This window comes from Haliaeetus albicilla, chromosome 1, assembly GCF_947461875.1.
Source record: "Haliaeetus albicilla chromosome 1, bHalAlb1.1, whole genome shotgun sequence".
Taxonomy (NCBI): Eukaryota; Metazoa; Chordata; class Aves; order Accipitriformes; family Accipitridae; genus Haliaeetus; species Haliaeetus albicilla.
In genome coordinates this window covers 69531022-69556279 of record NC_091483.1, presented here as the reverse complement: position 1 = coordinate 69556279, position 25258 = coordinate 69531022, and the positions used below count along the sequence as shown (strand labels likewise).

The 25258-nt window shown below is 36.0% G+C and overlaps 1 protein-coding gene across 3 annotated transcripts in view; it reads right to left on the bottom strand.

Moving 5' to 3' along the window:
- Positions 1–25258, bottom strand: part of RAB28 (RAB28, member RAS oncogene family) — a 64323-nt gene that overhangs the window by 7683 nt on the left and 31382 nt on the right. For all 3 annotated transcript variants that reach the window (XR_011326490.1, XM_069793447.1, XM_069793455.1), the window contains exons 5-6: positions 3349–3452; positions 359–436 (exon numbers count right to left, since the gene is read on the bottom strand). Coding sequence is in view for 2 of the 3 variants with exons in the window: in XM_069793447.1 (XP_069649548.1) it covers positions 359–436; positions 3349–3452 (182 nt within the window). In the remaining variant the exon portion in view is untranslated. The remainder of the gene's footprint in view (positions 1–358; positions 437–3348; positions 3453–25258) is intronic.

Genomic DNA, 25258 nt, shown 5'->3' with positions numbered 1-25258 from the left:
TGTCATAAAAACTGTATCTGACATCAATGTATAGTATTTAATGTATATACAAGAGTATCTTCCATGCTACCTGTGTATGCATATAGAGAGAGGTTTTAATTTCTAAACCAATTTTAAGTACTATTTTTAAACAAACAGCGCTCAAACTAAAGTTTTTTCCTAATTTTTTGAACATACATTTTCTTGCTTCAGCAAGTTTATCGGGGTGAATAAATAAAAAAGCTGTTGTGAAAGTAAATAATTGTCTTCAGAACAACAGATGCAGCTTGTTTTAAAAGACAGTTATTAAATCGCAATGAGATATTTTTTAAATACCAAATAAAATACTAAGAAAAAACATGTATTTGTGGAAAATCACCTGTGATTGTTCCAATTCTGCTTTGTTTAATTTGATGCCAAGTATGTCAGCAGCAATTCTCTGAAAACACAGGAAGACCTATGGAAAAAAATTAAATTGCATTTAAATGATTAAAAACAGACATCCTCGAGGTTCTTTCAAATATATCAACCATTCTTGAACTGTAAACAATGAGATATACAAAATTATGACCTGTGCAAAACAGATCTGAAAATAACCTCATCTGGTACATGCAATGTTGTTTAAAAATTGGAGAAAATAACTCGACAATGGTACAAGGAATGAACACTATGCTGGATTGTTAAGCAACACTTCTACTCTGCCTCCAGAGACCTAAGTTTAAACAAGCTTTTACACAACCCTCCTCTCAAATACTACTCTCAGTGCTATAAAATATGAATAAGGGTATTCACTAACGTTTAGCACAAAAATATATTACCAGTGTATTGTGCAACAGAGATGTAGGTTTCTGAAATTGAGAACAACAGAACTGTGCACCAACATCACCAAAATCTCTACTGCACGCGTTTAAAAAACATTAGCAATACGAAAGCCAAGCAATGACACATTTGTTCTGAAGAGTCTTACAAAACATCATGGGTGTTATACCGAACAGAAGTATCTAGGATACAAGAAAGATGTTGCATGGCATGCAGCAGCCTGGCAGACTTAGACTTTGGACATGGTTTGACAGATAACACTGGGTGGCAATGCTATCTTAAATAACTCCTTTACTTCATCCCAACGCAGTCCACCAACCCTAGTATTTAGGCAGCTGCATTTTAAATGAGATTAAAGAACACAAAAGATGTTAAAGAGAAGCAGCTTAAGCTTGCGCCGCTCCTGAACACTGTAGTGTCAAGCTACACATTACATTTTACCAACTTGGCTATTCGACTGACCTCACAACCTAAACTACTAACAAACATTGCTCTTCATCATGCAGCTGCCACTTCCAAAAGGTAAGGCCTGTGTAAGTGCTTTTAGTCATTTTCAATGAAAATTCAAAAAAAATACCATTTACACAATCTCTTCTTACACCTGAGATGGAAACCAGTAACGAATTAGTGCACAACCAACAAACCACAGTAGCTTCCAAAATAATTTCTCTATTTCTGAACTACTCATCTATTCTACTAGCATCCACACAGCAAGAAAGGAAATCCTGGACAGACTTACCTCTTCCAGAGACCTACTTTAACCCACACCAAGCTCTCAGGCGTACTGAGCTAGACCACCTGCCATGAGGATGCTTTGTGCACAAAACATCAGGCACGAGTTCAGTGCTTTAGTTATGCAATTTGATGGACAGTAAGACAGTCAGCTATACTAAATCTTTAATGAAATTTTTTCTCCTGAGGAGACTTTTGGGCTTTTCTATGTACATAAAATTATCTTTTGCAAACGAATCTGTTGGAAAGATCTGAGGTAAACAAAACAAATCATTTATCTTAATAAAGTATTTAAGACTCCTCTGGTCTGTATCCACAGTAGCAATGGATGGCCTCTTCTGAAATCACTGTCTAGGCTAAACACCCTGTCTTTCCTGCACAACTACCCAAATACAGGAAGATTTTGAAAGGCCAGTGTGCGGTAACAGCAAAAGGGTTAATTCAAATCTACTTTGAAACTAAAAATAAACTACTGTAAACCATAACTTATACCTTCTTTTGTTAGTAGGTATTTAAACAGAGATTTCTGGTTGATGCTTTCTAGGTATGTTCAGATTTACTTTTGGTTTTAAACAGTAAGTTAAAAAAAAGTACAATCAGTATATATAGTGGGATGCTGCTGTAATTCATCAATCAATTAAAAAGACCTAATAAAGATTCCTTCATAATTTGTAATGTTAAATTTATCAACCTTATAAAAAGAACTGCTTTTTCTTCCTATTACCAAATCCCACAAAAAGGTTGTCTCCTTGAGAAAGGAATACATTTTATCAGATGCACACATCATTGAGTGAAGTATTATAAAATTTTTCTTCAGTTTCTAGCATAAAAAGCCTGAATTTTCACACTTGAACCAAAAAATTATGCCAAATATTTAACACAAACTATAAGGAGAATCAGGACTCACTGCATTTGTAAGAGCAGTATTGTTAGATTTCACAGAAAAACTATTATCTTATAAAATTAGGCAGTCCATTGTAGAAATTTCATCAAAGACGTTAAAACAACAAGTGATTCCATTTGTGTTACAGAATTATATTTCCATATAATTGAACAAGGTGTTACCATTCAATAACATACAAATAAAGTAAATTATGTTGTCATTCGTAACATTAAGGAGACAGATACAGGACTGTTTTATGGGAATGACAAAGTCATTAGGCATGTGACAGAAATCAAGCAAAACAATACAATGTGATTTAATTTGACTGATACAGTCAACTGAAAAAGAACCTTTTCTTCCATATGCTTCCAACTAAAACAAATAACCCAGTTAGCTCAGAGTCAAAAGACTGTTCAAAAATGTGCTCTGCAAAGCATTACAAATACCAGAATGTTCAAATTCCAATGGACCTGCAGAGGGAGTGTCTCTCATGGCTCAGGACCCATATTAAAAATTTTGATTGCAACAGGGTCTTGTGACATTATCAACTGTTGAAAGTTTCTATATCGATGGTCTATAGATAGGACTCCACCTGGAATGAAGGAATACATTTAACTACAGGCTGACAGCAAACAGAGATCCAGCTGGTCTCAGTTCTCACGCTGATGTATAAGCTAGACCATTTCCATATTAAAATCTATACCTCAAACTGCAAATCAGATGAGAAGCCACTGTAATTAATACAGAATATATACACTCATACAAAGATCTATTTTTCATGCAACTAGGCAGGCAAAAAGGACCTGCAGCAGCCAAAGTCCTCAATGGTTTGACATGTGAAGTATAATAAAACTGCTGCAGCTTTAAAAAAAAAAAAAACACAAGAAGAAAAAAAAAAAAAAGACATCTACAATGGTTTTATTTTTCTTACTTACAGAATCTCCTGTCTTGGCCGACACGAAATGGCTACTGAAATTGTTTTCCTGACAAAATCGCTGGTGCTTGTCAACTTTCACTGTGCGCATATGCTCCAAGTCAACTAAAAACAAGTTGAAGAAAAGAAAAATTACTACAATGGAACCCATTTAGTTACCTGTCTAGAAATTATTCATTGGAAACACAACAGATGTAATCTTTTCCTTTAAAGGTGTATGCAAATGCAAGTTTCTTTCTTTTTATAATCATTTGCCAAAATAAAAATAACTAATTACATCAGATTAATTTTATTTGTAAAACTAAAATGAAACCACAATTAAAATTGTATGGTCAAATGCAACAAACTCTTTTCTGAAATAAAGGACAAATTTATCTCTGGGTACACACAAACACTTTGTAACAATTTTACTGCTAACTACACTCAAGAACCTGAAGACAGAACTAAATTTTGCACATTCTGTTTGCAAGCGTGATGCATATTGGAGATTCCAGTGTAATCTAAAGACTTTTACAAAATAGAGTTCGCCAAGCACATCTGAATCTTCATATTTTTTTCCCAAGTAAAAAATGTAAATGAGTTATAAAGAACTTTATTGCAGAACATGGTAGAGCAAAAACATTCACTATAATAAAAAAACGAACTGAGTAAAACCACTGATGCTTAGTTACTTGTATATGAAGCTTTCAATTCCACAAAGGTATGGTTCAGAAAATTAAAAACAGTAAAATGCATATTTGAAGAGTCACACACATTTTCATTTTTATCATTTTACAACCACTGGAAGCAGAGCAAAGCTTTCAAATGGTATTTTATGTTGAAAAGCACTGGTTGCTTCCAAAACAACATGGAACTCAAGTCTTGCACAGGTTTTATTGTGTACATTCCAGTTTCTCCAAATCTGATCCTAAGGTAACTGGAAACTATATTGAACAGTTTCTCTTTTTATTGCATTACAGTTCCTATAAGGGTGTTGACTCAATGCCGTCAAATTATAAGGCAAATATATTCAGAAGGATTTAAGGACAACCAGGCTCTTTGAGTCAATACAGGAAAAAAAAACTTAAACTGATTTCCTGAGGAAGGGACCCAACTGACTTGTAAAAACTTGTAAATTTGCAAATCTAGTAAGCCTGCATAATAGTGTCATTTGATTATCAGCTGAAAAAATGCTCTCCTAGTACATAAAAGGCTTTATTTTAAAATGATATTGGAGGTCTTTAATTTGTAGGCTCTGGAGATTTTCTCTTGGAGATTTTTTAGTCTAACAGGGGATTCCTACACCCCATTTATACTGCTTACCTTGGTTAATGTGGAGTTTTTGCCACATATTACTGTTCCTTGCACATCAGTAAGGCCTTGTTTATAAGAACAGGCCTAAAATCATCCAGTTACCACAGGCATTAATTTGTGAAGGACTAAAATACTCAGCTATTAACACTAATGTTTGTAGTACAGTTTTTCATAATACTAAACCTAGAATATACAGTTTCATAAAAAATAGGAAGAACAAATACATTTACTAAGAGAAAACCCAAAGTCGATAACAATTTTGTTAAAAACTCATGCAGTCTACATAACAGCTACTTAACTTTTTTCTCTGAAAAATAACTACCAGAAGACAGCCTCTGCTGAAATGTTTTTAAGAATAAAATACAGCATACTGCCTAAACCGTATCGTTATTAACTATTATTTTTACTCTTCACACATTAGCTTTAAGAACAGCTTGGAAAACACAACAGTGAGATTACTCTTTTGGGAAAAATAAATATCTATTTTCCTTATTTTTATTTGATGAGCTTTTAAAGGAACCTTAAACCCAATTTTCACTCACTGTATTTCTTTGACTATGCCCAAAATTCAGAAACCTACACACAATTACAATAAAAATAAATAAACAGATAGATAGCATTTACACTGTATCCCTCTAAAATACCATGAGATGCTTATATAAGTCCACAAAGACAAGCTCACAAGTTACAATCTCTCTCAAACTCTCTTTCCCAGGAAGGTAAGAATAGGGAGTAGAAGAACACAGCCGCATGCTAAAAGGCTGATGAATTTTCAGGAAGACAATGCCGCTGCCATATTGGAAATCATATCCTCAAATGCCTCCTATTTTCTATTTGAAGAAACATCAAGAATAATATATGGTCAGTGGAGCATAGACTGTACTAGAGTAGAGAAATTAAAAGCACAAGATTCTGGGATCTAACAGACTGGAAGTGAAAATCAAGGCAAAATTACGTTTCTGAATTTTGTGTAATTCTCTGTCCCTCTCCCCACTCACAAGTATTTCACCCTGTGCATTCTGAATGATGGGCAGTCTGCTGGGAACTGTACAGTTAGTGTTACACTAGGTAACTGCCAGGTAAGTGTCCACGTGCACACTCTCAGCCCACAGTAAATGCGAGGCAATTCATGTTACGTTAGCTCTCAATGAAAGAGGGCACAGTTTTAGCACAAGAAAAGGGTTTCAAGTGTTAATAAATATTTAAGTATACAAAGTTGCAGTTTGCAGTCAATGAAAGACAACTATGCTAACTCAAATTACTTTGCATTGCCATAGGCTAAGGGCAAAATCATAGACAGTTACTGAAGACCAGCTAAAATACAGTGAAAAGTTACCCTCCAGTCCTTTTTTTTGAACATCTGACATTGGTCGACAGGCAGAATTCTTAGCACACCAGGAGATAAGTCTTGTTCAGCTTTTATTTAGACATCACAGCAAAAAGACTTTAAGGAGGGATTTGGAGGAGAAAAATGATGTTCCAAGATGATGTTTATAAGGAATTCAGGGACTTTATAGAAAGAAAACTAACAGCTGGCCAATGTGGGCTCATATGATGAGCCAATTAACAGCAGGAATAGATATCTTGGGATGAAGGATGATCCTAGAATGCACTTAAGCCATGAAAAGTTTAAAGGCAAAGACAAGTAAGTTTTGAATAGAAAAGAAAGAGAATCAGACACATAAATACAGTTTGATTTTACAAACCAGGAAAATGATCTTGCAGAGTATTCTAAATGACTAGATAACATTGCATTGGCCAAGAAAAAGGAACTATTGCAATTAAAATGCAAACTAAGAACATTTTAACTGTGGTAATGGTTATGATAGGCCATATCTAACAAAGGTCTCAAAGACAGAATCTGCAAGATTTGGACACACATCAAAGAAAAACATTTATAGAAAGGCCCAAAGTGAAGTTTACGTGCCAGATGGTACAGTCACCCTCCTCATCTGAAGTGAATGAGAAAGAAGACAATGGCAGGGAAAATTAATAGCTCCATTTTTACCAAGTAGAATATAAACTGATGGCTAGAAATTCACAATGGGATGTCTAAAGGAGACACAATGATTTTAGTCTGAAAAGTGAAAAGACATTTAACTATTTGCAAACAGTGAATCTCTAAAGCACACAAATGTTACAAATCAGTACTTTGGGTTAAGTACTCGGATACAAACTCTGCTATCTACATTAATACATTATGTTTTCCGATTGTGAAAAGCTAAAGCAACCCCAAGATGTGTAAATTTTACAGAATGGAGTGTGAGTATTTCTTTGATCTACCATTGCTAATATTCTAAAGGTCTTAAAAATGGGACCAACAGGCAGGAATGGCAGTGGAAATTAGCAAAGCAATAGTTAAAATGTCAAAGGAGTACACTGCTACTTCCTTGACTATACAGGAACCACTTAGTGTATTTGCATTAAATGGAGTACTTCAATAAGCCACACGAAAATTGAAGTCAGGTAAAGCAGAGGGACATCACGAGCAATGGGGGGAGAGAGAGAGACAGAGAGAGAGAGAGGTCATAGTATTGTTTCCCCGATTGCCCTGATAAGGACAGAAAAAGGGGCTCATCAACCCCCAAAGTCATTTGGAAGTCCCTTTCTAAGAAAAGGCATCCACAATATGGACTGCTGCAGTTTGCTCATCTTTATGCCTGAAATACACACTGGAAAGCTTGTGCAACAACTACAAAAAAACCCATAGTTGCCAAAAATTATCTCCATTGCCTTACTTTTCCTCTCCTGCAACTCTGTTTCTAACTAACTAGTCAAGAGCCCAACTTTTTGTTTCTCTGGAATAAAACTAAACATTCACCTTTAAGCTTGTCTAGTGTGAAGAGTCATTTCAATTAAAGCTAGCAAGACAAATTGCTGCTCCATAACTAGCAGATCTGTACACATTTGTATGCACAGGTATCCCATAAAGATACTGCCACAACAAAAATAAATTAGGAACTTCAGACATGACTTCCACCAAGCCAGACAGATCCAAGTGAAAATCTTCCCTCACAGATGAAGCCAGCATAGATCAGTGTCTGCTGTAGCAAAAGAAGGTAAGGCTTACTAAAATACTTGCTTCTCATGAACTCTAGAGAGTTCAATTTTGATTTGTAGGTGAGACTAAACAGAGATCTAGTGAGGTGAAAAAACAGAATCTAAGAGAGAAATATGGAGCTCCCACAGAAATCCCAAGGATACTCCCTTTAAGGCATTCCTGAAGATGTGAGAAGAAAAACAGGTGAGAAGAACGCTGCAGAATTTAGGTAAGGAAAAAGACGTAAACACCATCGCGGTCACCTCTGTGGAGAGCAAGTGAAATTTTGAAAAAGACAAGGATAAAATAGGCGTTTTAAGTTAGGACCAGAGAGATTTGATTAGGTCACATCTTCAGGTGATTTATACAAACTTTTTCATTATCCTTTGAATTCCTGCTGTACATCACTCATTTGCAGTGAAAAGCTGAGAGACAGTGCTAACTCAAAAAGGAAAAGGAAACCATATTTTAAATGACTATCTGCAAGGCTAGACATCAAGTGATAGAAAAATTCTGAGTAAACCCTTGAAACAGTATAAATAGTTATTCAAAGTCAAATCTCATATAACTTTACTTGAGAAATTAAGAGTAAGTCACTGAAATTTTAGTTTATTGGGTAGTAGCAAGGGAATAGGAGAACACTAGAAAGTGCTAGATAAAACACAAACGGCTGTTCACAATCTACCCGCACACAGCCTTTCAACAGCAAATAGTTCTGCTATTTTTTACTTGAGACTCTCAAACCACTAATGGTAAATAAATTAATGCCAAATTTGTTTCTCTTAGATTATTTAGATATATGTACCATTCCATAAGATTAAAAAAAGGCCTGCAACAAGCCACGTAGCACCACTATGCAGGGACAAACGATCATTTGCATTCCATTACACCATATATATGTGGAAAACCAATAGTCACCCAGCTCAAATACCACTTTAGCTCACCTGCTTCACTGAAATGAACTAGAACAAATATAATTAGCTCACCAGAGTTTGATTCAAGGAATCAAGTGTGATATCAAATCCCACAGCTGTATTGGCTTAAAATTAAGGCAACAATAAAATAGGTGTAACAATTTACCAGAGTAATACAACTGGTACAAACACGAAGCCAGTAAGTATTTTAAAATATATATCATCAGTTAGAAGAATGATGAATGTTCTGGGTTTATAATCTTTAAAAATGCCAAACATGTGACAATATTGAAATCAAAATATGCTATTATTACACAAGCAAATAATTGTACATACTCTAAAAAGACAACAGAACATCATTTATGCAGAATGTAAAGGCTGCTTCTCATGCTATTTATCTCCCTTTCCCACAGGACTGCCAGTCTCTTCTTTCATAAATTCACTGGAGAAGAACTCCACGTAAAACTACGGGGCAGGGGGGGGAAGTCTTTTTTTTAAGGTTTTTTACTCCATTTTGTATGAATCTTCCTTTCAGGTAATTCTGGAAAACACACAAATATCTAACCTGTACAGGTACTTCCAAGCAGCTGAAAAAATAGTGACAGTACTTGTTCAGAATGGCATAAACAGCTGAGTGGCATGCATAATGCATGCTAAGCAAGTCTGACTGTTTAATAGTTTGTTGGCATTTCTCCTGGATCGTGAGATTACCCTTGCAAACTGTAAGGACTATACAGTCATTTTAGATGATTATACCAGTGATAACTAACCTAACCACTTTCTAAACCATATGTGTGAAAAGAAACATGAAAGAGACAGTTCAGAAAATTTCAGTAAAGGGACGCCTCTCCACCCAAATCTGACTGTCTTTCACTTTCATAGCTTGCAATTGTAATAACTGCGAGGGTGTCCGTTACAAAGGGGCAGTTCTCCTGTTTAAGCTGCACTTTTTTTTATTGATAATTACAGTATTTTCCATTAAAACTGGTATTAACACACAAATTAATTTACAACTATCTAGTTTTGTAGTTATCATGCATATTATAACTATTTAATATTTTAATATAACTAAGGGTAGTTTTAAAGTTACGAGTAAACGTGTATTAATCTATGGTACCTCACACAAATATATTCTTTTATAGTATGCTGTGAAAAATGAAATATAAATCTTTCTGCAAAGTATTTGCAGCTGTTCACACAAGGTATACAATTACATAATGTTTAAATAATGAGCTATCATGATTAGCCCACACAGACATGACAAGTAAAATGCTTTAATAATTTATTAATTTGATTTACATGTGCTTAAAATTATGTACATATTTTCTCTTCTGAAAATACTCCAGGGTCATTAAAAAGGGGGCTGTATATGGCAATCTCTTTTTCATCCTATTTTTTGCTATAATTTCAGACTGATTTCTTAAGAACAAACCTAACTCGAGCACCTGAAAACCGAACAGACTGAAGACAATACTGTTATACAGTATTATCCTCATGCAGTACGCACTGCTCAACAAGTGCGGTCAGTTTAATTTCAGAGTGTGCATGTTCCGCTTCTCCCATGCATAAGCAAAAGTGCATGAAAAAGGGAATAACAGGGATTTACCTAAGACGTGCCAAATAATCTCTATTCTAAAGAAGAAAACAGAAACCATGATGAAGATTGGGAGCAGCATTCTGGGCAACCGGATTTACTGCCCAGTTTATCAGACCTCTGCCCTGTAGCACCTACCTCAGCAGAGCATAGCTTAGCAGGTCCCGCTGCTCTGGCCAGAAGGAACCCCTCTCAGGCCTCTTCTGCCATAAGCAATATTACCCAGTTTTAATTCTAATTCTGCCACCACTCCAAAGAAAAGAGGAAAAAAAAAGCAACAAGAAACCACCTCCCTAGCTTTTTATTGCTCAGCTTACCAGTAACCTACTGCTTTCCCACTAAAAGATGGAGCTATTTCACTATGCCTTAGTTTTTGAAGAATATTTGAATGGGTTACTTAGAACTTCAAGCAAGTGCACTTTCATTTTCTAATTAGACACAAAGGTTCTTTCTGTGTTAATAAAAAAACATGTGATATAACAAATATCTGATGTTATTAATAATAATTATTATCTGATATAATGAGTAACCAGAATTATGCAGAAATAATAATAAATCAATTTGTCAACAAATCGTACCGAGTCTGCAGTACTATCAGGCTTTGTGTATTACCTAGATTTTTAAAAATCAATTTTGATTTGGTACTTTTAAATTACTACAGCACACACTTCTCGAATATTCAAACCTAAACGCTAGAGTGCAAACTGCAGCTTTTTGTAGTTAAATTTTTATTAATACTTTCAATCTTTTTCTCACACTAAAATTGTATAACTGCCAAGAAAAGAAAACTCTTTCATGGAAGTCGTGAAAACTATGTCACTACTCTGATTTAAGGAAGCTCAAAATGAAACATAAATACAATTCCTGTACAGATTTTCTCAGTATTTTTTTTAGGTTATCAAGAAAACATCTAGAGTGTTGATCTGGTTATACTCATGTCAGACAAACTACATGTCACATTAACTACCTCCAGGAAGTTATTCCAAACACAAAATAAACTGTTTATGCCCCTTCTCAGATAGATAGCATGACAGATTGTTATTAGTTGAAGACAGATGAAATACATTAATTTGATTGCAAGCATGTGTTTTCTTTCTCACTGTCATGTACACTCTACTGCTGATGCTTCCCTATGAGGACATAGTAACAAATCAAATGTTGTATTAGAAGACTTGCTAAGGCAGAATAATAATAGCTGGTGCTGCACTTTAATACTTAAAAAACTATACTTAACATTTCCAGCTACAACAGGAAATCACTGGTTTCAGAAAGCAAAAAAAAAAATGAGAGCTTAAAAACTCTTGTAATTTATACAAAACATTGTAACACCTCCTCTAAAAAATAAGAATTATCAGCAAATATGCTTCTCAATTATTACAGAAAAATATAACTTTCTAAATGCCAAATCTGTGATCTGAGCTCCTTTTAAACCAAAAGACAAATTCCTACAAGACAAGAAAATGTATGCCTAATATGGGAAAGGAAAGGTGACCCATGCCTAGGTCTCCAGTTAAAAACAGAAAGGCATCTTGCCTGTGAAGTGAGGTTTGCCTGGTTTTATGCATACCTCTCTTATGGGCCTCCACTTATTTGTACAAAGCCTACGTGGAATTCTCTTTCCTCTCAAAGAATGACATACAAAGACACAAAATCTGCGATGAGCTCTTAGAATAAGGGTACTTCACACAATAAAATCAGGTTGATGACGCTAATAGTTTCTTCTAACACAGGAAATAATAAGAAAGAATGTGTTTAGCATGTCAAGTTCTCTTTGACTTGTATTTATGGAAGCAGCTGTAGTCTTTATATTAAGCTTTCTACAGTAAAAAAAATCCCATACTAAAGGAGACCTTCAAATACTGTTAAACAATAAAGGACTACAGCATTTTTTCTAAAGCTATAAAACATAGTGGTTCTTGTGCATCTTTAGAAGACAGAAGGTTAATGAGGTTAACATTTCCAAGGTTTAAAATAGGTTTCAACAAAAAACAAGAAGAGCAGCCAGAAGCAAACATCTCCATCTCAGCACACCAAGTGCAGATAACGATAGAGGACACAGTGTGACAGGATTCTCACCTAATAACAAGCGTGTATAATGTTTGGTAGATGACAGGTCATTTTTAAGAAGATATGTTAACCTTTGCAAATACAAACAGCAGGCATCTTTTCATACCAGAGTAAAATTTCTTATGAGGAAAAAAAGAATACACCCGAGTTTATTTTTGAAACTAAGATTACAGATGACTAGCTTACACAGCTTGAAGAGACAGTTAAAGAGAAAATAAGAATATTTTTTCTCAGCTAGACATTTCCCATTTTCATTTTTTAATAAATTCTTGGCAGAAATTCTTGCAACCATTTATCATTTGACTGAACAGACTAAGATTACACTTATAGTTAGAATCTGATCCTTTCTGTTAGGTGCCTATACTCCTTATCCCTAGCCTAATGCAGGCATTTTTGGGAACAAGTATTCAAAAAAGATTATATTATTAAACAAACAAACAATTGAGTCATCTTGTAGTATTATCTTAGGATTAAGACATAATCGGAACGACTCTGCCTTTTCTTGCCGTTGTAAAAGGGTATCATAAGGACACAGAAAGCAAGAGAGGAGGATGAAAGGCACGTGTTGACTGCCATCTCCCCACCCTGCAACTCAAGTGACTAAATACACTGAAGATATATCTAGATGGCAGAAGTGGCATAGCAAAGAGATGACCAAGTTAACTTGAAATGATTTTACCATGTATCTCTGTTAACTGACCTAAATAAACATGCCCTTAGGCATGTTAACAAATCAAGTGGGAATGTGAATTAAAGAATGCGAAACACTTTTGTGCATACTGGTATGGAGAATGAACAGCCCAGCTTCAGCAAATTAATGCCACTCTCTCTGAAAAGCATCATCTCACAGGACTTTAATGTTCTCTAATTTCACACCTTTGGTTAATTAGTTTTTACTTTCCACAGAGAAACGTATCCTAAGATTACAAGTCCCTCCTGGAAAGAAGACAGTTTGTTCATTGTTGCTTTTTATCCAGTCAGTCAGATTCTTTCTTACATGGCCCTTATCATCAGTTTATAAGCACTTTGCAATTACTAACAGATCATTTGCTGACTAATTCTCTTCCCAGTAAATTAGGCAAATACCATTCTTATTTTTACAAATGGAAAATGAAACATGTATGAAAAGATAAATTTAAAGCCTTGCCTAAGATCACAGGGAGTTTCACTGAACCATCAATTTACTGCTTTGTGCACTAAGTCATCTTTCATCTTCTTTAACAGTTGTGTTCAGGAAATCTTTGTGCCCATGAAAAATTTGATAGTAATTAGTTTTACTTCCTCATTAAGTTAAAAGCTGTTAATTTGGATTCAAACATCTTTCTAAATAGCTACTTCCTGGAGACAAGGAAAAATGAGAAAATGGCTGGGACAGGAGAACACCTCCCAGGTGGATCTTGCTTGCTCTAATAATTCAATTATAAAAATCACTGGGCAGTCACAGTGACCAGCACAGCACACGCAGTTGAATGTGTTTACTGAACAGCACTGAGAAAGCAAAACAACACAAACTAACCTGTGCTCATACAAACCATAATCCAGGATGCCCAAAAGCAGCTGGTATTCCAGTCCCCACAGGCATACTCTAACACACTGGCATTACACAACGAAATGTCTAATGAAATTATAAACAATACAGTAATAGCATTAGGGTGACCATCTCAGAGAAATGGCAATTCTGTTAATTACGCACCATAACTCAAATACAATAGAGCATAAAAATATGTAATAATTATTTTGTATCTCTGAAACTCTAGCTGTAGCATTTCTTCTCACATTCTTACACGTTTCTACAAGTAATAAATATAATCTTTCACTTTTTGGATCCAGCATCCTTCACAAACACAGTAATTAAACATACACGTTGGAAAAAAAGAAGTTTCAAGTTATATGCAATTTTCTAATTGCCAATGTTTTAGTGACACTAACAAGAAAAAAGTTATACCATTTAGAATCTACATTTTCTCTCACCAGTATAACACCACCCTTTACAGAGCAACATATAAGAAACAGAATTACTTGTTTCATAATCTAGTAAGAATATTTTTAACACTAGATGACTGCAATGCATATTTTAAAATGTTTATATGAACTCCTCTCAACAAATTCTATAAGCCTAACTTCAAAAAAAACATTTCTCTTTAGATTACACGTTACCGTTTTTGATAGTAGTTTCCAAACTTCCCTATACCAAACTTTAATAACTGCCCAAGCAGTCTGAAACAAGACTTGCTGACAGAAAAATAATAACACACCTTTCTTTGACTCAACACGAAATGATTTTTATCAGGACTACTGAAACTTTTAAAAAACTGCTTAAATTAATTTAGCTGAGCTACTAGTGACAAATTTCTGGACTTCAATAGGTTTTTCCACAAAATAATTTCCCTCCTTGTAATATTAAATCTACTTTTTAGGACAGAGGTTTAAAAAGTGGTAAAAAAAAAATCTTAATTTCTCAATAATTCAGCTATAGATATCCTGTGTTTTGGTTTAACAATTTCATTAAATCAACAGAGTGTAAAAAAGATATAACAGTACTGTAATTCCTGAAATTCAAAGTTCAGTGAATATTTTTTTTAAATGTTCTTTAATACCTTAGCAATACATAAAGCTGTAATGTACTAAACATTCAGAAGATGGTGCTAGTCCAATATATCTGCAAGCCATGGATGGACCAGCTTTTCTTCATCTCTCTCAAATATTTTCTCTGGTCTTGATGTATCTACTACATCATCACTGAATTTATCAATCCCAGGACAAGGTACAGTCACCTTCAGTTAAATACTAAGAACACTACTAAATGATTTATCATTCTGAAATTCACAAAGATTTAGTGGATTGCCAGCCATAAAATATAAAGCTCACTATAATTTCATAAACTCAAAGTCTTGAGATCTTAATGAAAGCTCATACAACATTTCTTAGATCGTACCTTCAGACACTCACATCAGCCTCCTTTTGCAGTCAACAGCAAGAGTTTCCAGCCATGGTTTCAAGACCTACTGATGCCAGAACCGAAGCTCAGAAAATCTCACCAACCTGTCCCTCTCCTGGTTGTTCATTCCCACCCTCATCCCACAGCGCACTAGTCTCTCCTCACCTACTTCAGAGGCCATGCAACTCATACGAGCTTATGAAGCTCAATGAGCTGATCCATGTTAAAAATATCCATTTCTTTTTGCAATGTTCTGTTTAACCCAGATCAAGTCACAGATCCGATTCCGTTGTGGGGCAGCAGTGCTAACTTCAAACTGTCAGCTGGCTTCACCACAAAACCAACCGATCGTGGAACTGCAGCCTCCGTGACCTCAGGAGGGCTGAATTCCTCGTCAGCATCCAAAAGGGCAGGCAAGTTAACCAAGTCAGTCTCACTATTGTGTATGAGAAACTGAAATTTTCATCTTATAAAGGCAGATATCTCCTTATTAAGAGATTAGAGGCAGTCTGTAATTATAGGCAGAATACAAAACAAACCCCATCTACCTTTCCGCCACCAAACCCCCACAAAATGTTAGACACATTTGCAGTTCTGCCTATAATTCAAACATTCCACAGTGCCTTGCAAGCTAGGTACAGTTGTACAAGTAATTTTTTCCAAAAATAGTAAATCTGCACATACTATAACATCAAGCAGAAAGCTTTATCTATACATAACAGTTCCTAAAACAATGTTCTCAAAATAATGTATAGGAACATATCTCGGAGAAATATATTTCATGAAGCCATGGAAATGAACTATTAATACAAAACTTCTTCCTATAAAAAGCATTTACCTAATAAACAACAATTCCTCACAGGATCCACTCCAGCATTCTTGATGGCTGCTGCTGCATCCATTTATACCACCCGTTTCCACAGGTATACATACTTCTGTTGACTTCATGCCAAAGAGCCATGTTAAAAAACTGGCTATCCTCTCAAGTGTGATGCTTTTATCCAATACTCTGAATTACTTGCTCCTAACAGAGCCAACCCAGGTCAGCTCCAGGGTCCTTCCATGCCTGATTCCATCGTTGCTTCCAGCAGATGTAATAAAGAGTTGGAGACACTTAGTGCTTCTCCTACATATCCCTCTGGGAGCTCTCCCACAAGAAAAATTATAAATGAATATGAAATCATTCACTGGGATATAAAAACAAGCCTTAAATGTTCAAAGATCAGGCCAAGTCAGTATTATTGTTATTACAATAAACCTCCAGCATTAAGCAATTTCAAACATCAGTTCTTCTTCCAAACTTTTTTCAATGTAGAGGCAAGATTGGCACATATCTGAGTGAAATTACTCAGTTACTAGGCAATTTATTACTGCTTAACTGTTCCATGTGTATCAAATCCTATTTGACAGCAGCCCAGTTTTTCTTCCATTTGGAAGCTTTTGTAACTAATTATTACCAAGCCAAACTGTTTTCAACTGGCAGTTAAAAAATTAATAGTACAACTCAACTTTATATTAAATTACTTTTTATAAGAAAAAAGACTGCTTAGTAAAGAAATACAACATACTTCAATTAACTATAAAAGGAGAAATGAAAACCAAACATATTCAGATCACCGATAGTAAATTCATCAGCTGCTTCTAAAATTGAGCCACAGCATTTCAAAGACTACAAAGAACTAAATTCAAACTATTTATATTTCAACAACATGATAATTTCAAACCAGACAGTAGAAGTGGGACTGTACAAACCTCTTTCACATTTGCCAACTCACATATTTCATTATCACTAATGAGTCACCCAGGCAAAAAAAACCCTGAATTTTAATCAATACATCAATCATTGGTTCATCATTGTATTAAAGAACTGTTCTTCTCTCCAAGTAGAATCAGCATCTAGCTTGTTCCTTCCTGACATAAATTTCTATCATGATGTGAACACTTTGGTCCAAAACTTCATTAACTTAATAGAACGCTATAATTGATTCAGATACTAAGAAAAAGCTACAAAAGCTCTTCTACAACATTTATATCTACTATTTTTCCCAACAAATTAAAAACACCGAATAGTGGAGACATTAAGACAGAATATACTAATATTGCAACTTTACAGTATTAACCAGCCTCAGATGAGCAAGAGGAACCAACTCATCAGGCTAGCTACAAGGGACTGATCAAAAATTGTTAACAGCTTTGTCCAAGACTTAAAAAGCTATATAATGCATAAAGGACCCAAAGGAATAAGAAAAGTACTTTGTACATAATTTGATTGTTACAGATCTAAGAAAGCGGGGTCCATGGTCTTCTCAGAGCTAACCTGGCCATCCGGTTGTGCAGAGCAATCCATTCCCTCTTCTTGTCTCTTTCTCACACACACAAAGGAAAAAAAAAAAAGAAAAAAGAAAAAAAAAAGGCAAAAACCAAACTCGCACCAAAAAAAAATTTCATCAAGAAAGTAGATGGTTCAGTGGAAAGGGCTGGCCTGAAATTAGTTAGAAAAGTGGTAGTTTCTTTAGCAGCTTAAGCTACCATAATTGCAAATCAAATGAATGGCCCTGGCTTTCCCTGTGCTTCTGGCCAAGCACTTCCAAACCTTCTCATGTGATAGTACCACTGCAGAATGAAAGGAATCGGCGAGTTCATTCAAACAAGAATTCCTCCCGTTGTTCTGTTCAGTTTAGGCTGGATCAGTGAACTGAACCAACAATCTGTGCAGTGCTACCATGACAACAGTTGACAAGAGCAAATCTGAGTTAAGTCAATTGTGAAACCACGTCCTCAGACTGGGCTGAGTGTCATGGGGAATCCAACACTGACAACAGCTGAATTTGGACAAATGTATGCACTCTTAAAAATTTTTGCCAGGATTCATTTTAAGTTGAAAATATTAAGCAAGCAAGTTAAGTTTCAGCTGGGATTTCTTTTGGTAAACTTTTTGACATTTTTTTCCTAAAACTTCCTAAAACCAAAGACTATTTTAAGAGTTTCTGCTTCATTCAGTTTTTACTGAAGCTAGAGAAATCAGCTGCATCTGACTTAGAACAGTATTTAGATGCTGAAAGCGTACTTTCCCAGATCATTTGGTCAGTCATAACCTCAAACAGTTAAACAAACCCACTCTACTTTTTATAGTTAGGAGTCCTCAAGGATAAGCGGCACTTCCTTTGCTAGGTTTGAAAAGGAAAAGGAGAATATGAGTCAAGAAGTTAACAAGTCCCTCGTAAATAACCCCAAGATATTATCTACTAAAATTTTAGCATGGCCCTCAGGATGACCTAGTTTCTTTGTGACTTAGTACACTCTTCCTCTTCTAATATACATTAAGACAGCATGGAGTTTCCACAGGCATAATTTCCATGGGTGAAGTTTTCAGAATTAGGATAGTAAAGAGGCTTTAGTTAACGGTTAAATATTCATTTAGGCCATCATTGAGCACTCTTTGAAAAACTGTGTCACCATCATACTTCCATTTAAAACATATTTATAAAAATACATTAAACAACCTGTTAGATTTTTAGAACTTTTCAGCAAAACAAACTCCTTTAACATAGTCTAGGCAAGAAGTGGGGTTTTCAGAAGAGTCTGCGTGACTAACAACTGAATTTGTTAAGAGCAGATACTGTAAAGACCTTGAAGGCCTAAAATTAATCACTAAGGATTACTCAGATACTCAGTGCCTCTCTCTATCCCACAGACTTAATTACTTTATCCAAAGACTGTTGCATTGAAAAATAAATGAGACTGTGGAGCAACCACCAGAATCCAGGTCACATTCTCTCACCTGCACTGTTCCAACCAACCAGCTACAAAGTAATACACATAAATACAGCTACACCACCTAAGGCACTGAGGGCAAAATGGCAAGGGCGGGGGGGGGGGGTTGTTCACTGTTCTGGGGGGGGCTTGGAGGGTGGAGTGGGGGAGCAGGAGTTGTAACAGCTCAAGGTCAGGTATTTGTTTATTTAAAATCTGATATTTGAAGGTCTGGTGTAACCCATGCCAGCAACCCGCCTCAAGAAGCGGTCAACAGCAGGTATTGAGGCAGGAAAATAAGAAACATACAACTGCAATGATCATTCCTTGCTACACACCTCACTTTCATGCAGTTTGAGTTCCTCAGCCTGACACTGCATCTCCAGCTTGCTAGGAGTACAGCCAAAATGTTTCATAGCCACTGGTGGACCAGCCCTTCACAAATCTCTGCAGTTCCTTTCCGAACCCATGTGCACTTTTGGCTTCTACAACAGTCAATGAATAGGACTTCCACAATTTAATTATTCACAATGTGAAAAAGTAATTTCATCTGTTTATTTTAAGCTTGCTGTTTAATAAAAAGGTATGAGATTTCCTAGGGTTTGTATTGAAAAACGCTATATAATTGTTCTCTAGTCTCTTGTCGTGGTTTTATACACCTGTTTGTTTTTTTCCTATTGCTGAGGAACTGAATCTATTTCGTCCCTCCTCATATAAGCGCTTTTTCATTCCTCTGGTCAATATTGCTCTCCTACATACACTGTGTAGACTGGGACCACCTAAACTTTTCCCAATTCTTGAGGATAATTCTGTGATTTATACCCAAAATTCTAATCCCAGCTTACACAGAGTCCCATGAGAGCTTTACAGTTTGGCACTAGGGATACTCACTGTGACAGAAGGAAATTACTTGCTTGGCATTTTGTTTGTCCTGCTTGTTTCTGCTTTTCCTTTCAGAAATGATAGTGAGAAATTTTGGGGGAATTCTAACTAAACAACACAAAAGTCAGACATCCAAGAAATTGGAAGTGATTAACAAGCTTTTTGGTTCTTGCTTGCTAATAATATGAAGTCATAATATACTTGCACTTATAAGCAGAAAACAATGACAAAATAAAAGAATTTACATTGCTACGCAACTCATCTTCACCACCTGCCCCATGCAAAGAAAATATGGGCATTCCAAAGACAGATGTGTCAAATGAAAGCCATACTGAACCTTCAAACCCAAAACATTAGGCTGCACACTGCAGGCTACACTGTTGGGGGCAAAAGTGATACCGAAGGTGTAACACAAGTGTGCAAAAGCCAGTAGAGCAGTTAGAAGTGTAACAAAGCAACAAATACCAAGACAGACCATTTTAGTGACGGCACCAGTTAAGACAGGCTGTAATCTGCTAAGATTAAAAGATAACAGACACCTCAAAAACCTCAATTTTTATAAAACATTGCAGCTTTGAAGAAACTTCAAAAGCATTTATGACTATTATCATTCTGCTGCCCCATGGAAAAGTCAAAAGACTTAATTAGAAAGTGGCTCAGGGGACATCTCACCTCAGTGGATCAGCACAAGTTATCATGCAAAGCTTGTTCTGTCGCGCTCATGCGTACAAAGTTACATCCATATGCCACGTGTAGCCCACGCCTATGCTACAGCCATATATCTGCTAGGCTTCCAAACTGTATGAAGACGATTCCTCATCCACATGCATGCCCTGAATGAGTGCACACTGACACTGTAACCTTGAGCTAAGCGAACTTATCGTCCCTCTACCACAGGGTAACCTGGTGGGACAGGTCATGCCCGTTCATGACTCCCACCATACATCTGGGAAGGCGTTGCAGCAATGACGACTCGCTTACGGAATGGACCCTAGGACAGGCCCAAAGAAAACTGCACAAACAAATTCCAAAGATACATATACGTGATTATTAGGTGACACAGCATGCTATACTCTAGCCCCGCCCCCGATCAGTAAAGACAAAATGTTCTTGAAGGACCTTTTTTTTTTTTTTCTGTCTGAAAGCTCCTTACAGTACAGAAGGTGGATTGAACAAGGAACAGTCTAAATCTTTCCTCTTGCTTTTAAATATTCAACATCTGATAAATTCCCTGCATGTTGCTGTCCAACTGATTAGTCAGATTTGTTAAATCAGACCCAAAAAAGAAATCCCATGATTACCTCAAAATGCTTAAGTCATTAGCCAGGCTATAATGCCTGCAAAATACGGCGCGAGGGAAGTATTAACCTTCTACGCTTAGTCTTGGTACTCGGGAATTTCAATGAACAAGATCCCTCATTACAATCAGATGGGGACAGATGTACCTGCATGGTGGGTGGGCACGGGTGGACATCAGCCCCTCCAACCTCTCTAATGAGCAATTTCCCCAGATTCAAAGAAAAATTTCATAAAAAGTTAAAGAGAAATGGCAAGTTGCCTCCTATTACCACGGGCCTAATGCTTGGGCTGCTGCTTCTATAAAACACAGGTTTTTTTCAAAGAAAATTATTGTTAAAACCATTTGGCTGAAAGCGAAGAGCTATTGAAAACTACAGTCAAACTGGCAGCTTGCTCTTAAAATTCCCCCCACCACTTTTATAAGTATCGTTTTGCTTGTGGCTTTTAACAGCTGTTCACACACGCCTAAGCTAGATGTGAACTTTTATTTTCCCAAAACTAAACGGGAAGCTTTAAACAGCTTCTGATTTAATTTTTTTTTAATTAAAAGTGGAGGTTAAAAGGACCGTGGAAATAGATGATGCAGCTGTGCTGATGCTAGGGAAAAGAATTCCAGAACAAGAAGTGAGGTAGAGTAAACACACAAAATAACTTTCACAAAACTAAGTGCGCACCACACTTAAGTGATTTTATTAGCTAATGGGAAGTTAACTCTTGTTTCTTCAGAAATGTTTTCCAAAATTAAATTAAATGTATTTTGCAAATATAATAGAATTTGGCTATCTGCTATGCTCTTCCCTCAGAGCAATCCTAAAATTAATTCCAGAATGAAGTGGCTTCACAGGTTCCAATAATATTCTGAAATACATTTAGGAACTCAGAAAAGTCAGGCACACAACTCAGAACTAGCTCACTAATACTGCCATATATTTGCTGGTTTGGTTCTCAAAAGAATTTAATTTCCCCTGCATTTAGCTGTCTGCTTGGAATAACTAAACATTTAGAATCAGATCTGCAACAGCACTGAGATACTGAAAGATGCAAGCAGGCATTCCCAGGGGGATTTTTTAAAGTACCAAAGCAACGACTGGGCAACTAGGCAATGGTTTAACCACATTCGAAAATCCCACCAGGAAGAAGTCCACATTTTTAAGCATCAGCATACTCACAAAAATTCTGCCCTCTTGGCCTAATTACTTAATACATAGCACTAGACACTAAATTCAAACAAACAAAAAACCCATAGAAAGAAAGGAGAATAAAAATACATATTTTATTTCTACTTGTACACCTTAAGTACAAAAGCACACAATGACAATATAATAATTCTAGATATCACCACATATTTAAAGGGTCTTTTCTACTGGAACTCTTAGGAAAAACATAAAAGTATTTTTAAGGCAGAAAAGTCATAGGATTATGAAGGAAATGCCACATTAATCCACGTGGATTATATACCCTGTAGACTGTAACAGCTCCAAAAGAAATCTTTTCCAGTGCACTAGTACAGCTACTATTTAAACCAAAAGACCTTAGTAGTTCATCCATCAAGTTTATTCAGCCAGAGAAGCTGCTAGAATTTTTATAAGATGTCTATATACTAAAAAAGTATGCAAAGTAACCCACACTTCTCAAAACATAACTATTTTTAAAAAAAGAACAAACACCTGGTGTCTATATCGGGCTGATGAAGCAGCACTCCCAGAAGATCTATGAATGAAAAAGAAAACCAACATTAAGAGCATTCCCTTTGCACCAAGCACAAGGGACTAGGTGTAAAGAGAATGGAGAGGATAAAAAAAGTGCAAGAAGAGAGACATGTAATCCAGCCTGGACAGCAGAGCGTAACAGAGGGAGGCAGGTGGAAAATTTTAGTGACGCAGTCATTTGTTTGCCTCCCTTGTCCACCCACATAGAAGAGACTCAAGGATGAGAAATAAAGCACTCATAACAATAAGAAAATCTGGGCTAATCAAAACCAAGAATCCAGAATATTCTAGTCAGGTCCAATAAACACTGCAACCTGGACCCCTGCCTAGGGTTCCTCCGGGATATAACTTGATATTGTCTTTGATGATATGAAGCCTTGATTTCTGTTGGGTTAGTTCCTTGCTGAATCCAAGCCACGGTTTGACAAATGAAACCCAGGTCACAAGTAAAACATTTTATGCAGGTACATATAAATTACATTTGTGCACTTTAACATATCAAACATAACAAATAAAAGTTCACCACAGGTAAACACACTGATAAAGCAAATATAACATTAATATTTCTGAACCTTCTACAAATAAACCATGCTTTAAGAACTGAGATTAATATACTGTACAGCACTGACAGATAAAATGATTCATAGTGCACCAGTTAACAAAATATGTTTCTCATTAGACAGAGCAGAAAGAAAATTCAACTTCCGTAACTACGAAGTGGTTATAAGGCACTTTTTGTTTAGTTGCCTAATAGTACTGCCCTCAGCACTACAAATATACATAAATCAATTGTAAAAGTATTGCCTAATAAAAAGACAAAAGGAACTATCAATGACCAATATACGTTTGGCACAAATACAGTTCCTTAATATTCCACAAGTTAGCTGGGAAAAAAAATTGGCCAAGCAACCTCAGAAATGGATACACACTACAAATAAGACCACAGAGATGCACCTACACTATAAAATGCTCAAAAATTGATGGCAAGAAAATGCCTTGTTCCCATAAGATATTTCTTTGTCCAAAGGATACCAGAAATCCTCTTTCTTTTCCCTGCTGTCAGTTAGTATGACTCTAAACGTACAAGAAGCTAGCTCCCAAAAGGAGCACAGAGATCTTCCTGTCGTGCAGATTCTTAGCAGTAAGTGTTCTCCTCAGGTTAAACAACTATAAAAGCATGTGATTCTGCAGCCTAATAAATACAGGCATAACACAGTGAAACTAATCATATTCAAATGGAAAGAAAGCGCAACCATTTTCATCAATAAAGCAACATAATCTGCTCAGGACAAGGAAAGTGGTTTTATTGCATGCTTGCTCAGCACTCCCTTTGCACCTTTGTTTCCTAATCTCTGACTTTGTTGAGACTGACTTTGCTCCTAATGGCAGCGGGTCTTGGGATGTCAGTAGTTTGTGCTGCTTGAGAGAAAAACTGATGGCCTTTCACAATGACCTATTCTAGCTCAGTCTCAATCTCAATTACTAGACATGAAGAAAGAGTTAGAGAGCAAAATATTATGACCAGTGCCGTGCAGATCAAGCCTGATTATAAAACAGGGCTTGTGGCTAAAATCTCTGAAACAAATCTTGGTCACACTGACATCAAAGGCAAAACAGTACCGCTGACAGTGGAACTAGACACTCAGTTTCAAATTTCTGATTTTTCAGTTCCCTCTCAAAGCAGATCAAAAATATCCTAAAGCTTATCCTTACATACCTGTCAACATGACAAAAATGTAGGCTATTATTCAGTGTAAACATCACAATTAAAATAATCATTCTAGGATCATTTATTTCAAAATTAAGAGATGGGGGGAGCTAACAGTTATTTTGGTGACTGTTAAAGAGAAAAGCAGCAGATTTTTAAGTATGCTTTAATTTTAGAAAAAACACATACAAGGCATTTTTCTGTCCATTTTGCTCTCTAGTGACCTGCTTCCATTATTAGTTCATTGCCACACTCTAATAAGTTTACATGTATGAAGGAAACTTCAGTGTTCTTTCACTGCTTTTGAAGCCAATGAGACCACTTGGAACAAGTCAGGATAAGTGTATACCGTGGGACTGTGACGTTGCTATAGTACTTACTCTTTCATGAATAGTAATTACTCTAGCAAGTGTGTAAAGCAGACAGGCCCAGTTGCATAAGGCTCAACGCAAGTTTTATGAACTGTAGAAAAGCATGATTAGTATGGGGGAAAAAACATGTTTCACACTTTTATTGTAAAGAACATGAGAATCTCACAGAAACTGCCAGAACAGATGTTCATAAATTGGGCCCTTAATCTGCAGCACTTTCCAGGTTTTAAGCTATATCCACTGGTCTGTAGAACATATTCCTCTCTTTTTAATATAATTCTTCTGTTTAGTTTTTTTAATAAATAAGTTTATGACTTTAGTAGTGTTGCCAGCTGTTCAATTT